This window comes from Bos mutus, chromosome 20, assembly GCF_027580195.1.
Source record: "Bos mutus isolate GX-2022 chromosome 20, NWIPB_WYAK_1.1, whole genome shotgun sequence".
NCBI classification, from domain to species: Eukaryota; Metazoa; Chordata; class Mammalia; order Artiodactyla; family Bovidae; genus Bos; species Bos mutus.
In genome coordinates this window covers 42,074,142-42,089,767 of record NC_091636.1, presented here as the reverse complement: position 1 = coordinate 42,089,767, position 15,626 = coordinate 42,074,142, and the positions used below count along the sequence as shown (strand labels likewise).

The 15,626-nt window shown below is 39.4% G+C and overlaps 1 protein-coding gene across 3 annotated transcripts in view; it reads left to right on the top strand.

The window, feature by feature from the left end:
- Positions 1–10,842, top strand: part of CDH6 (cadherin 6) — a 148,256-nt gene extending 137,414 nt beyond the window's left edge. For 2 of the 3 annotated variants that reach the window (XM_005887861.2, XM_070357688.1), the window contains exons 10-12: positions 861–978; positions 1,110–1,361; positions 7,020–10,842. In XM_005887861.2, the coding sequence (XP_005887923.1) occupies positions 861–978; positions 1,110–1,361; positions 7,020–7,510 (861 nt within the window). In that variant the 3' untranslated portion in view covers positions 7,511–10,842. Of the gene's footprint in view, positions 1–860; positions 979–1,109; positions 1,362–1,845; positions 2,515–7,019 lie in introns of those variants that run through there. The other variant, XM_070357689.1, reaches the window with a different exon arrangement.
- Positions 10,843–15,626: the final 4,784 nt, after the last annotated feature.

The following is a 15,626-nucleotide window of genomic DNA, read 5'->3' as shown; positions in this document are numbered from 1 at the left end:
AGTCTCACAGACTGATGCTGATCCCAAATTAGTCTTAAGTTTTCATGAAAATATATCAGTCATTGCATTATTGGAAAAATCTTTATTGGTGAGCAGATACTTTTAATTACAATATATACTGAAAAGTACTAGCTAGAACATATTTTACAATTGCCTATAATTCATAGTTTCATTTATTTACATTGCCCATCTGTACAAGTAATACAAATTCATGAATGTTTTACTGTTTTACACATTTGTCCCCACCTGAAATCAGTCTTTTCTGCCAGTGATATAAAAATTATGTTAGTTTGTCAAAATAGAAATGCACTGTTAAAATACATGTTAAAATGGGACTCTGAAGTTGTGGGTTTTATATTCAAACTAGCTCTTTAGCAAGTCAATTGCTTATGTATATGCCAAGCTTGCATTTCTAAGCAAGCTGTCCAAAGAGTGCCTCCCTTTACTTAAGTTGCAATGTTGTCATAAATCGCTGTGATATTTTAAGCTTGTTATCACTGTAGGGCTATGTTTCTCAACCCAGGTGATTTTGCCCCACACCCCCACCCCACCCCTCCCACCCCCGCCAGGGACATTTGGCAATATCTGGGGACATTTCTGGTTGTCACAAGGAAGAGGGTACTACTGGTTTCAACAGATGAATTTAGATTTGCTGCAATAAATACTGTTGTAGGGCTGTCCCTTGCTCTATTTCCAGCCAATCAGTTCTCTGCCTAGGGTGGATTCATTGTAAGTTTTCTAGAGGCTATCATTGTAAAATTAAAATTAGATATCATTGAGTTAAGCAATTTACTGCAAAGCTGTAAGAAACTCTTTTGAGTTAGTAAAACTTGATAACAGCTTTATGGTTTTGATTTCAGTTGATTCAGACCCTACGCGCCATTGACAAGGATGACCCTTACAGTGGGCACCAATTCTCGTTCTCTTTGGCCCCCGAAGCAGCCAGTGGCTCAAACTTTACCATTCAAGACAACAAAGGTAAATGAGCCCAAGCTGCCTGTCTGTCTATATATTTATGTCTGTATCTATATCTATCTAGTCTCATCAGAATTGATCCCATATATAACATGATTTCTGCTTCCATTCACCACTTTGCTTTCCGGTTCCAGACAACACGGCGGGAATCTTTACTCGGAAAAATGGCTATAACAGACACGAGATGAGCACCTATCTCCTGCCTGTGGTCATATCAGACAACGACTACCCAGTCCAAAGCAGCACTGGGACAGTGACTGTCCGGGTCTGTGCATGTGACCACCAAGGGAACATGCAGTCCTGCCATGCGGAGGCCCTCGTCCACCCCACGGGACTGAGCACGGGGGCTCTGATTGCCATCCTTCTGTGCATCGTGACCCTACTAGGTAAACTGCTTCTCCCTGCATCCTATCTCCCCATGCTGAGGGGCACACACTGTTACTGTGGCTCTCTAGATTTATCCGCCTCCCCCATTAAGGCATACAGCCTGATCTAGGTGAGTAGAGTTATGTGCTGGGAATCTTATGTGTGTTCACCCATGAACTAGTTTTTGCTTGAAAAATGGCTTTGGAGAATGAACAGTTGTGAAACTTGCCCATGTCTTCCCCCACTGAGGGAGTCGTTCCACCAAAAGAATCTCTTGTCTATCAGGCTGGGAATGAGTTGCAGGGGGATTTGAGGGCAATATAAATACACCCTTTCCATTTCATTTGTTATTTAATATGTAACCTGGCGAACATTCAGTTTTCAAAGAACAAAAGTTGTTGGGTGTGGAGTATATATGATGAAGGCCATTTCCATCAAGGTAAAGTTTAAAGATCAATGAGAAACTAGAAAGAGAACTGCAATGACTTTTTTTCTCTCATACAGGAAAATAAATAGTGGTGAATTTTCTTGAACTCAGCAAACTTGCTTGGATCCACCCACTTGAATAACTACCTTCTTAGCATTGCTCTCTGATTACCACATACACAATGTCTATTATTTCTCAGACTCTCAAAAAATAACTTCTGTGACTAAGGAAATAAATCTGGGATCTAAAAGAAATGAATGTAATCAAACGTCTAACAGTGATTTGACGGAAAAATTTTTATCCCCAACCAACTAATTAAGCACACAAGTTGAGCTCGGAATGCTCAAAAGTCCCTTGATTGTTATGAAATAAGAGATCAAATATTAGCTAATGCACCCCTTCAAAAAATAAAAGTTAAAATTTGTAAAACTTGCCTACACCATGGAGGGGAAAGTAAGTCAGAGTTAACCTGGATTTCACAGAGGCGGACCAGGGAGTCTTTTTTTTTAATGGCAATGTAGTGACTTTGAGAAGAGGAAAGGAAGACTTCCATTTCTCCAAGAAGAGAACGCCTAGGGATCCCTGCTCAAGAGTTTCATATCCCAGGTTGACTCTGCTAATTATCACAGAGCCTTGAAACCTGGCTACAGAACTGTGATTCTCTTCATCAACTAAGAGTTGGAGGAAGTATTTTAAGATATGAGGATAAATAAAAACTGACAGTTTGCAAAGACAAAACAGTGTTCTAATGGTGTGAGTCTGTAAATGTTGTTTTCCAAGAGAAAGATATGAATATTCTTTTTTGGTTTAAAAAAAAGAGGTTTTTAAATTTATTTATTTTTATTTTGTATTGGGGTATAACTGATTAACAATGTTGTGATAGTTTTAGGGGAACAGCAAAGGGATTGAGCTCTACACATACCCATTCTCCCTCAAAATCCCCTCCCATTCAGGCTGCCACATAACATTGAGCACAGTTCCCTGTGTTATACAGTTCCTTGTTGGTTATCCATTTTAAATGTACCAGTGTGTACACGTCGATCCCAAACTCCCTAACTATCCCTTCCCCCCACCATCCCCCCTGGTAAAAGAGGGTATTTTTAGAAGGGCTAAGCCTGGAGGCTGTATCATATAGAATTCCATGGATCCCTGGTCTATGGAGAAAGAGCTGGTCTTCATCTCATAGAGGTCACACTTCCCTTCTCTCATCATCTACCCACTTTCTCCACCCTCTTATTTTCCTTCTAACCAGCTCTCTATGACCTCTTTTTTCATCTCCTTCCTCCAATGAATTTGCCGTCTCCTCATTACTCCTAATTTGCCTCCGTGTTTCCCACATCTTGTCTAGTCTCTTTGTAATTCTGTACCTAATTAAAAAGGAGAAAATGGGATCTAACCTTTATTAGACTCACATCATAGGCTAGACACTGGACAGGAGGGTTTACAAATGTTTTTCTCACTTAATCCTCAGAACCATCTGGTCTATATTTATCTGCATCTTACATATGAAAGCTGAGGTTCCAGGATGTGAAGCTAAGTCACACAGCTAACAGGTGATAGAACCAAGTTTCAAACCCAGGTTTTTGCCCCCCAAGCCCTGGTGCTTCCACACTGTACCCTACTTTCTTTACAAGCTTATAGAATGCAGTGCAACTTCCACACTGAAAGAGAGCTTGAACTAAATATGAGGTGACTGAACAAATCTGGGAGCCTGTAAGAGGAAGAAAGTGGCATTGACGTAGGAGGAAATCTGCCATCAAGAAAGTGGATCATGTGGCATCTGTTGTTTTTGTCAATAAAGCAACAGTAAAAACAACTACATCTTGTGCCTCTTTGGTGCTTTCGAGTTGGCATAACTTTCGCATTGGGCACTGTGTTATTGCTTCTCTTTTACAGAGAAAGAAACGGACTTAGAAAGGTCAGATTGTTTAATTGAATCTAGATCTGCTCATCTCAGATACCTTGCTACCTTCTTGTTTTATGATGGGATTTGAACACAAATTGGTCCAAGTACTCCAGCCCCAAAATTTCACTGCGGTCCTCTGGCCTCAAGGGGGGAGAGAAAAGGAAAGGGTCAGTTACTGGGAAGACAGCATATTAGTTTCTCAGAGTGTTTTTATTCCAAGTGCTTAGAAGTCATACCTTCAGTTTATAAAAGTTAGCTTTGGAAAAAAGACCTTCCTTTTAGATGATTATGCTCTCAAGAAATTCTGTTAGATGTGCCTTGGGCCAGGAAGAAAAGACAGGCAATTGTAGCAGTAGGAGAATTAGGCAGTGCACAAATGCCTTTGAATTACTGAACATGCCCTCTGTCTTCTCGACAATTGCACTTTCAGGTGTGCGTAGGACTAAAAGACAAGATACGGGCAACTTAAGCTAGGGAAGAATTAGGAAGTGATAAATGCCTGCTATCTTGCCTGAAATGGTGGAATGAACCTCTGTCTGTCAGAATTTATTTCTCTGATAGACAGTTAGCTTGATTCTATTCTCTGTTCTAAAGAATGGCCTTACTTACAGCCCTCTGTTTTGCAAATCTGTGTCACACTGGAAACTAGCATAAAAGGTAGATTAAGGGACTTCCCCTTAGCTCATTTGGTAAAGAATCCATCTGCAATGCAGGAAATCCCGATTCAATTCCTGCGTTGGGATGATCAGCTGGAGAAGGGATAGGCTACCCACTCCAGTATTCTTGAGCTTCCCTTGTAGCTTAGCTGGTAAAGAATCCACCAGCAATGCAGGAGACCTGGGTTCAGTCCCTGGGTTGGGAAGATTCTCTGGAGAAGGAAAAGGCTGCCCACTCCAGTATTCTGGCCTGGAGAATTCCATGGACTGTATGGTCCATGGGGTCACAAAGAGTTGGACATGACTGAGCCACTTTTACAGATCTCCTTTGACACAAGGGACTTCCTTGGTGGTCCAGTGGCTAAGACTCCACGTTCCCAATACAGGGGACCCAGGTTCAATCCCTTGTCAGGGAACTAGACCCCACATGCCTCAACTAAGAGTTTGCAAGCCACAAGTAAAGACACCGCAACTAAAGATACCATATGCCACAACGAAGACTGAAGATCCCACATGCTGCAACTAAGGCTTGGCATAACCAAATAAAACTTTTTTTACAAAAAGGTAGATTAAGAGCATCTTTCCACCCAAAACCCTGCAATTTTCCAACCACTTGGACCCCCAGGGTAAAGCGAAGGCATGTGGAGCATCCACAGCCCCACCTGACGTGGCCCTTCCTACTCCTCTCTCCCCACCAACCCCACACCTCACACACTCCAAACACACCCCACTCCATGGCCTTGCTCCTAGCTCTGTCCTCTCCTCCAGACAGCACCCTGGGTAACTCCTCATCTATTTGCTCAAATGTTACTTCCTTAATGATGCACTCTCCCCCCCAACACACACAGAAATATATGCAGCCCCTCAAACATATACAGAAGTCCTTCCCATCCTCCTTACTCTGCCTTACGTTTTCTTATTTATATTGCACTTATCATCTTCTAATAATTTCCTTATTTATTATACACATTGTTTTTTTCTGTCTCCATCCATCCACCACTACCCCCACTACCACCACCTCTGCCTACCTTATTCAGACAAGACTCTTGATCAATTTTTTTCATTAATACTGCCTAGAACTCCACCTGGCACAGAGTTGGCAATAAATAAATACTTGTTGAATAAACAAAAAATACGTACCATGAATGAAAGGAATACATGAGGCACCAGGATACTCTCTGGCAGCAAAAGAGAATGTTTACATTTATACAACCACATGCTTGAAAACAGCAGAACTGCATATCCTTGTGAAATAGTCTATAATCCAAACATGCTTCAAAGCATGGTAATTAAGTGTACAAGCCTTTTAGTCTGCCTGACCTGGATTTCAATTATTTGCACACATCACATCTCTAAACCACAATTTCCTTATGTAAAATGGAGTTATAATGGTGGTACCTACTTTGTCAAGCTCATTATGATAATTCAATTAGATTCTGTATGTAAAGCACTTAGCACAGTGCTTGGCACATAGAACTGTCCCAACAGGTAACCAATTATTAATACCATTAACATCTGAAATATTAAATATATAGACACCTGGGTGTGCATATATCCATTATTATATAGGTAGAGATGCACCTCTACCAAAGGCCATTATTCTGTAATTGTTATTGTGATAATTCAATTTTCATGGCGCATAAAAACTGGACCATGTTATGGATGAAAGAGTAAAGAGATATTACTGGTACTAATCTCCCCTGGACAAACCCAGGTTAACAATGCATTTTCTGCCCCAGGTGACTGTTTTCTCTCTAAGCTGTCTCTATGTTTTTATTTTCTCATCCATATGTTCATTCGTAGATGTGTCTCTTTACAGGTAGCCAGCTGTGTTCTTCCCAACCAGCTGTGAAGAAACATCAGGAGCTATTTAAATACAGTTCTTGCTTTGCCTCTAATTTGAATTAGGAAAAATCAAAAGAACAAACATTCCGGTCAACAAACTTCCAGAACATGAAACTCTGAAAGATTTTCTGTTTTAAGTTCCCACAGAAATATGTTTGTTTTGTTTAGCCTAAGCACAAATAATCTGGCACGCATACTATTACCTTTTCCCTTCAAACTAGCTGATCTTGAAGTCCAAAATGGCTTTCTGAATTGTATCTGGGTCTCTCCAGGTATTATCTGTACTTATATGTAAGAAAGGTATGCAAACATTCACATCTCTACTTTGGGCTTTAAACTAACTTTACACTTTTCTCGGGGAAAAAAAGAAAAAAGAAGACATCAGTGCCAAAGTTATTTTAGAAGTGGAGTTATGCAAACCCTTCAACACATCCCCGAAGGTGCCAGCCTTGTGCTTATAAGCAGTTTCAGAGCATTTCAGGTGTTCAGCATAATTTTCACTCTTTTTGCAGTACTCTCACTGTGGTTGAGCTTTTTTATTAGTATTTTTTCCCTTATCTTGAAACTAGTCTGCCATTTCAAAGCAAAAAGGAACTACTGACAAAACATGAAGGTGTTTTATCCTCTAGTTAAATTCTTAAAAACTTTCTTTCAAATATTATATAGCTACTCCATTGAGGGAGTGGGCGAGGGCCCTGATTTGATCAGGTGCGGAGGCAAGTGCAACCTTAAACAAGAGTAGTTTCGTGGAGAACTTTGAAAACTTCACTTTGTGTTTCTTCCTGATGTTAATTGGGCGGCAAATTAACTTTCCCTTCCCTTGCTGTTTTGTTTCTGCTTCCAGTAACAGTGGTGTTGTTCGCAGCTCTCAGGCGGCAGCGGAAAAAAGAACCTTTGATCATTTCCAAAGAGGACATCAGAGACAACATTGTCAGTTACAACGACGAAGGAGGAGGAGAGGAGGACACCCAGGCCTTTGATATCGGCACCCTGAGAAATCCCGAAGCCATAGAGGACAGCAAATTGCGCAGGGACATTGTGCCCGAAGCCCTTTTCCTACCCCGACGGACTCCAGCAGCCCGTGATAACACCGACGTCCGAGATTTCATTAACCAAAGGTTAAAGGAGAATGACACGGACCCCACCGCCCCGCCCTACGACTCCCTGGCCACCTACGCCTACGAGGGCGCCGGCTCGGTGGCCGATTCGCTCAGCTCGCTGGAGTCCGTGACCACGGATGGGGACCAAGACTACGATTACCTTAGTGACTGGGGGCCTCGGTTCAAAAAGCTCGCGGATATGTACGGAGGGGTGGACAGTGACAAGGACTCCTAATATGATATGTTGCCTTTTTTTTCATTTTTCAATACGACACTGAAAGATGTGAAGTGGCTATTTCTTTCTATTTATCCACTGCTCCGTGAAGGGTCCTCTGTTCTATCCGTTCCAAAAGTAAATGGCTGCAGTCCGTGTGGATCCAATGTTAGAGACTTTTTTCTAGTACACTTTTATGAGCTTCTGAGAGGCAAATGTTTATTTTTTAGTGCATCCTGTTAACCATGTCTGCCCAACAGGCGCTGGGCTGCAGAAGAGGATGGGTCGTCATCTTTTCCCCTGTACTCTTAGGGCAAGTCAAACACAGCTCAATTCCACTGGCCTGGTCTCTTACTACACTGCATTGCATTGACTCGAGGTCAGCTGACTGCTCTGTACATTTCACATGCTAATGGGATGAGGGATTGTGCTTTAATGATAAAAATACAGTTTTAGTAGAAGAAATGAGGGAGGAACCATTGTTCCTGGTGTATCAGCTCACAAGGAGATGATGAACTATATATGGGTGTGTGTTTCTGTCACAAAGAATTTAAAATGATATTTGCCCATCCTGTTTGTCCTTCATAATCTTTTTCCGGCACCAATGATTATTCAAAACATCAGATCCACCAGTGTTTTGAGATTCTCCTTCCTCTTTAGGAAATGATGCCAATTAAATGGTAATGTTCAAAAAGAACAACCAAAAAAAAAAATCTTAATACGACCTCATTCCTTGCCCCTGGTTCATAAGACATGCAAAAGTTTGCTGTTGCATCATATAAAGGGAAAGGAAAAATAGCTAATAGATGTTAACAAAGGAAATATTTAGCGTATTTTAAAGTTTGGTTTACCAAATGTATCATGGATCACTTGGAATTATTTCAGCCATCAGTAGGCTAATTACAAATAAGTCTAATCATTTAAAAAGTCCTTGAAGGAACTTTTCTGAGACAAAGTTTAACTCCTTGTCTGTAGTTGTCAGTATTATTCTAATATACTTGAAAGTAGCAGTGTGACGTACAATAACTCATATGCTTCAGATACTTCTTACACAATTAAGTTGCATTAGTAAAAGTAGATTAAATAAAACTCAGATCCCTCTCTCAGAGTTAAATGGGGAGGTAAGAGCCAGTCACACTTGAACTTGACACCCTGTCCTTCACATTCGAAAATATCCATATATTTATATAATGTGATATAGATGAATATTGAAATCATGGTGAAAACCTACATATGTTTGGAAGACGCTCTCAAAAGGAAAACTTGGATTCCCTACAACAAGGGTGTTTAAGATTGTAACTAAAATGATAGTTGACTTTCAAAAGCATTAAAATTTTTCATTGTTTTTAGCTTTGTTTCCATGGCAACACTGCCATCCTTGTCTTTGAACTAATGATAAAGTAATGGTCTCAAACTACAAACAGAAAAGTAATGTACAATCCATCGAATCCATTATTTCTCTAATTATGCAATTAGCGCCATAGTTATTATCCAGAGGACCCAACTGAACTGAACTAATCCTTTTGGCAGGTTCAAATCATTTATTTCATACGCTGTTCTAATGATTTTTGTCATTAGAATCTTACATTGTGCAGTCATCAGAAATTTCCAAAGTACTGTAATAAAAACATCGTTTTGAAAACTTAAAAAAAAACAAAAACAGGTTCTATATGTATATAATATGTACTTAAGAATATGCTGACTTCCGTTAGTAGTCTTAGGGATTTATTTTCAGTTAATGTTAATTTTCTGCAGGTAATCTGAGTGTCATTTCCATTTGGGGATAATGTCATATCAACACATATTTTCTATTTGGAAACACACTGTTGTTTTGTTAAGTTTTAAATAGATGTATTACCCAGGATGTAAAGACAGCATCTTTAAAATAAGAGACATATAGTCTTTGGGGGCTACCCAATTAGAGTGAAAAATTGTTACAACCATATTATTCCTTGTGTTTCCTGAATGGATGGACTTCCCTGTATACTAACAAGTATTTTATGCTTGGACCGTTTCTTGCTTACAAGGTTCTCTTTTCTAGTTCTTCATACACACACAGACACACACACACAGAGAAGAATGCAAACAAAATACTACAGGAAGGCTTCACTGTAAAGAATCAGTATATATCATAGTCACAGGTAAGTGTTGAAAAAAAGATAGCTTAGTAAAGTTAATTAATAAAAACTAGTTACTTATAGCAATAGAACAGCACCTTAATCACACAACTTACTGTAAAAAGAGCTCTCTATCCTCATGTTTCATGTTATGTAATAAATTATATCAAGAGAGATAGTCCTGTAAAAAGAAAAATATCATCAGAAGTCTTCCTTTTGAACTTTCGGCAGTAATTGGAATGTCTGCGGGTTGATGCCAGCAACTTCAAAGTTTAGGGGTAAAATTTACATTCTCCTCATATAAGTGAAAGTAAGAAGTTCTGTAGTGGGATTTCTGAGGTGTGATTGGAAGGTATCTTCTACAGTTATACCAAGAACAGGTTAAAATGACTAAATATTTAAATAACTATTAAATCTCTTACCACAAAACCTGATGATGAGGTGAATCTCTAAGAAAGAGAATAAATTGAGACTGGAGCTGAATATTTTGCATTAGGGTCCTATAAATGTCAAGGTTGAATGATGTTTTCCTAAAATGAAGGCTGTCTGACATCATGGAAACAAAAAAGAGCCATAGTTTCATCATTCTGTGCTGGTTGCACTTCCTTCCCCTAAGCTATCAGGTCGAGGACCCAGGTCAGACATGAATGATTACTGGAGAAAGCATTAGTTTTCAGTTCAATTTTCACATTGTCTCTGTCCTGGTATTAGCTGTTTGCCATGAAAAAGAGGGAAGGAGATTGGAGACAGGTAAAGTTTTAATATTTGCTTTAATCACAAAGAACCTAAAGTTCATTAAATATAGGGAGATTGCTTTTGTGGGTTGTTTCAAGGACTTTGAGGCCCTTCTCACATTATTTTTCACCCTCTGATTCAAAAGGGAAAGTTTCTTCAAATCACTGAGATATTCCCTAGAATAAGCTGGAATTTTAAAAACATTAATCTATTGTGCATAAATTTAAAGCCCCTCCACTTCATGGCATGTTCTTCCGAAAGACCTGGAAAATTTTCATTCCCAAATAAAAAACTGAATCAAAAAATGAAAAGGAGAATTGAAAATGGTTCCGCAGAGCCATGAGAGAGGGGATCTGGACCCAGAAAATATATGTTTTTGTAAGAACTTTCTTAGCTTTACAGTTTAGACAGACGCATAAAGGTTTGGATACAAATTTGGATACAAATTGACTCCATTTTCAGATGGAATAAAATCTGCTGATTCAATTCTCTGTATAAAAATTTTGGTTTGATATTCATTTTCAGCTCCCAAAAAGTTGTACAAGAGCTCTTATAAGTTGAATCTCTACCTTTGAAGCAGCCAAATTTTACAGATCCAAATTAACTTTAGAATGCTTTCATTACTTTCACTTTAGGTAATTTTTAAATTTAGATAGGTAAGTAATACATAGATTTGAGATATTTGATTTGCTGAGCAATACCTTATATCAAATGCTTTGCCTTGAAATGATTATTTCATTGGCGATAATCATGTATAAACTACGAATTGGGCATTCCTCAATTTTATACACTTGAGGAACATTTTTTTTAAAAGTATGCAGTTTGAAAGGAAGGAGAAAGCTAATTCCTGAGCCCAAACTAAATGTTTAAAGCAGGTACAACTAAACTCATTTTCCTCAGGAACTGAACTAACCAACAAATTATTTTGTCATAGTCACTAGTTTGAAGCAGTGTAATTACTTTGGAAAAACACTAGAAAGTCATGATCTCCACTATTTTGAAAGGTATCCTCTGAAAAGAATCATTTTAGTGTAATTTTATTCTTTTTTTGTTTTTATATAGATGAAATCTTTTTAAATTATTACAGGAGATTAAAACTCTAAGCTGTCTACTGTGTTTACATTAACACTACAAACAAGACTCCTTTATCAGACTATAAGAGTGGAAAGATTAAGAGTTAGTGTGTGGGTCTTCCAGAAAATGAACTATTTCAAGGTCAGCTTTCTTTTGTAGAGGATACAAAATTACAATATGGTCTCCCTAAAAGTTCAATGATTCTTACAGTTGCAGCATTTTTAATATCCCTTTGGCATCTTTATGGAACAATTTTCTAAAGGGATAATTCTCTACTAAAAAATATTAGACCCTGACCATATTTAACACGCAGAGAAATGCCTTGGACTCGCACACTTGTTAAAAGTTAATAAAGAAATAGTTCATTTTTAAAGCCAGGAGTTTATGGTCTCTGCATCGTCAATTTAATTTAAGCATTGCTGAGACAATCTTTAATCTCCTCCCCATTTGGTAATACCTTATTTATGATGCATTTTCAGTTTTTAATTTGGGGGAAACGTTTGCCCAACAGAGCCAGCAGATGAAAGTGCCGAAAGGAGGTCAAATGGAAACAAAGCCTATTACCCACTGTATTTCAGACAGGACCAGGCACTTAGCCGAAGAGCCACTGGGTTATTAGATTAATTTCGAAAGAGCTTTTACAAGTTGCTTAATTCCGTTTTTTTAAAAACCCATGGACCACAAACTCAAATTTCTCTTCAAATGGGGTTAATTTGACAAATGAGGCATGGACCCAGCGTTGTGGAAAAAGCATTCCACTATAATGAGATCTTGGTCTTTCTTGCAAGACTACACTATTTATGTAAATATGTCTAGAGGCACCTACTATAAGCTTTTAGTTTTCTATGATCTATTAGTTTAGTGTTTATTAAGGAATCCATATGTATAGAATTACTAGGCGTTCAGGAGGAACGCTGTGTAGCAAACGTAAAAATGATCTGTTCGGGAGAAACATAGGAGCGCTTTCAAACCACTGTACTATTCTGTGATTATTTTCCTTGCTTTGAAAGTAAACTGCGTAAGAATAGGATTTATAATAAATGCTACGGGCGTCTTCAGTAGTATCAAGCTAAGGCAATTTGGCAGTCTCCTACCGTGATGTGTGATTTAAAATCCCCCAAATAAAAGCTTTTTGGTATTGATTGTTTTTAATTAAAAATACTCCCAAGTATAAATTGAAGCTGATGCCACCCTCGAAGATTTACCGCCTGGAGTCCTCAGTTCATATGGTTTTCTCGGTGTCGCTCGTGTCTCTGGCAACGAGAACACCTGGTGGAAACAATCACTGCTCAGCTTTCATCCACATTTCCAGCTTGGGAGATCTTTCATAACTTCACAGATTACATGAGAAACTTTTCTGTATTAGAAGAATGGGGTTGAGACAATTACCTTTTTAGCTCAGTGTGGCGGGACCATTCGTTGTAGTCAAATGGCAGATACACGCTCCTTGAAACGGCTTCTTTTATTTTTCCTTTATTTTCTTGGAAGTATACATTTAAAAAGAATGCAATTTAAAAAGTGATTTCTCACAAAGAGTAAATATGCCTTTTGCAAATCAATTTTTGTAACAAGTTATTTATATGATATTACTTAATAAACTGGTTTTTTTTTCTAACTTGTTTTTTTTTCAATTCTCTCAAACTATTGTTTGTAATCAGAGATCTTTTAAATGTACATACTGATACACACTTTATCCTTCCAAATCTGCTGTTTTAACCTCTGAGAGAGCTAACTAAAACCAACTTACTGTATGATAATTCGCTTGTAAACAATAGCTTCTCCCAATCAGCGACATGTATCATTGGCACAGTCCTGCAGACTTCTTACTGCTGGGACATCAAGAATTCTACTATTACTTATAAAATTACTGTATTACAAAGAAACTCGTTCACCTTCATGGAAATTGCTTTAGATTAAAAAAGACAGTTCTATACTTTTGTCCATCCCATATCTCCATCCTTTATTTCACTCACATAAAAACGATTGTATACAGATTTCTGATTTTAAAAAGAAACAGCAAGAGTCACACCAGAGGGGACTAAGAATAAAATCCTTCCAGCATTCTGATACCATGAGTAAATAAAATGTTTTTAGCATATTCAGAAGTATAATATTTTACATGCTTATTCTTTTTTAAGCTGCCTCCTATTTCTACAGAGGCAGTTTCATAATTTTTTAATGGGGAGAATTGAATTCATAGCTTTGCAAAGGAAACTTCCATGTATTCATTCATTTGCTCAATATACAGTAGGACTGCCACTGTGTGCTATGGAATATTCAACAATAAGCCAAATATATTTTTCCCATCTCTCCAGAAGCTCATGGTCTAGGAGGAAGGGCTGCCATAAATTCATCATTAGGGTACCTACAAGAAGGTGACATGGAGACATCTTCAGAGAGGTATATATGAAAATCTTCATAGGATGGAGAAACTCTTTCTGCCCAGGTAGAGAAGTCAGGGGGGTTTAGGAGTTAGTGGGATGTGAATCACGGGAGATAAGAAATCAGAAAAAAACAGGAAAAAGAGAGAAAAGAGAGGGCTGTTTAACCAATGCCATTGATCTCAGCTGAGGTTTCCTGAAGGAAACTGCTGCTGCTGCTGCTAAGTCGCTTCAGTCGTGTCCAACTCTGTGTGACCCCATAGACGGCAGCCCACCAGGCTCCTCTGTCCCTGGGATTCTCCAGGCAAGAATACTGGAGTGGGTTGCCATTTCCTTCTCCAGTGCATGCATGCATGCTAAGTTGCTGCAGTCATGTCCGACTCTGTGTAACCCTATGGACAGCAGCCCACCAGGCTCCTCCATCCTGGAGTGGGTTGCCATTTTTCTCCACCTGAAGAAAACTAGGTTTGGAAAATTCACATGTCACCAGAACACAGAGGATCACAAGTGTCACAGCAGCAGGCTTTTGTTGTTTCTTTACATTTTTGTTTATTGACATTTGGTTTAAAGATGACTCGGTGAGAAACAGAAAACCATGGAAAGGAATGATGCTGTCAGAAATACACTTGTTGAAGGATATGCATGTTGTACAGTAGTCTGCATGGTAGACTAAAGCCAAGCCACCCCCACCCCTCCCCAGCTCTGGGCCAGCCAAAGGCAAGCATAGTCTGCAGTATCTAGGAAAATCTCCTGACCTAACAGTAACATAGGCAGGAAGGGCAATGTGCTTTCTCAAGGAACCAGCTGAGGAAGCAGATTGCTGCAAACATTCAGTGGGACTAAGCCCTAACCCATTGTCTTAGCAAACTACTTCCCATAATGATATTTATAGTAATTTATTCTAGCTGCCACAATAGACAAACTCCAGCACCTCTAGAAAATGTGTGCCTCACTCTTGTAGCTACATCATCTGGAGCATGCTGCCTCCAAGGTCTAATGTGGTGGGGAAGAGAGCAATCTAGTAATCATATGAGCTGTTCCTAAGGGCGGGGCATACTGTCTTAGACTACTTCTGCTCACATCTCAATCATATAGCCCCAGACTCACTGGACAGAGGCTGGGAGATGTAGAACGATGAGCACATGTGAATCTGTCAGCACATTTACATGTATCTGCCACATTTAAAGTCAGTCTCTGTCAAGCTTGCAGTATCTCTCCCAATCTCTGCCCCAGTTATGTTGTTCAGTTCAGTTCAGTTCAGTTCAGTCGCTCAGTCATGTCCGACTCTTTGCGACCCCATGAATCGCAGCACACCAGCCTCCCCTGCCCATAACCATCTCCCGGAGTTCATTCAAATTCACGTCCATCGAGTCGGTGATGCCATCCCACCATCTCATCCTCTGTCGTCCCCTTCTCCTCCTGTCCCCAATCCCTCCCAGCATCAGTCTTTTCCAATGAGTCAACTCTTCACATGAGGTGGCCAAAGTATTGGAGTTTCAGCTTTAGCATCATTCCTTCCAAAGAACACCCAGGACTGATCTCCTTTAGGATGGACTGGTTGGATCTCCTTGTAGTCGAAGGGACTCTCAAGAGTCTTCTCCAACACCACAGTTCAAAAGCATCAATTCTTTGGCGCTCAGCTTTCTTCACAGTCCAACTCTCGCATCCATACATGACCACTGGAAAAACCATAGCCTTGACGAGACGGACCTTTGTTGGCAAAGTAATGTTGTTATTTAGTCGCAAAGTCATGTCCAACTCTTCCAGACCCCATGGACTGCAGCACACCAGGCTTCCTTGTCCCTCACCATCTCCTGGAGTTTGCCCAAG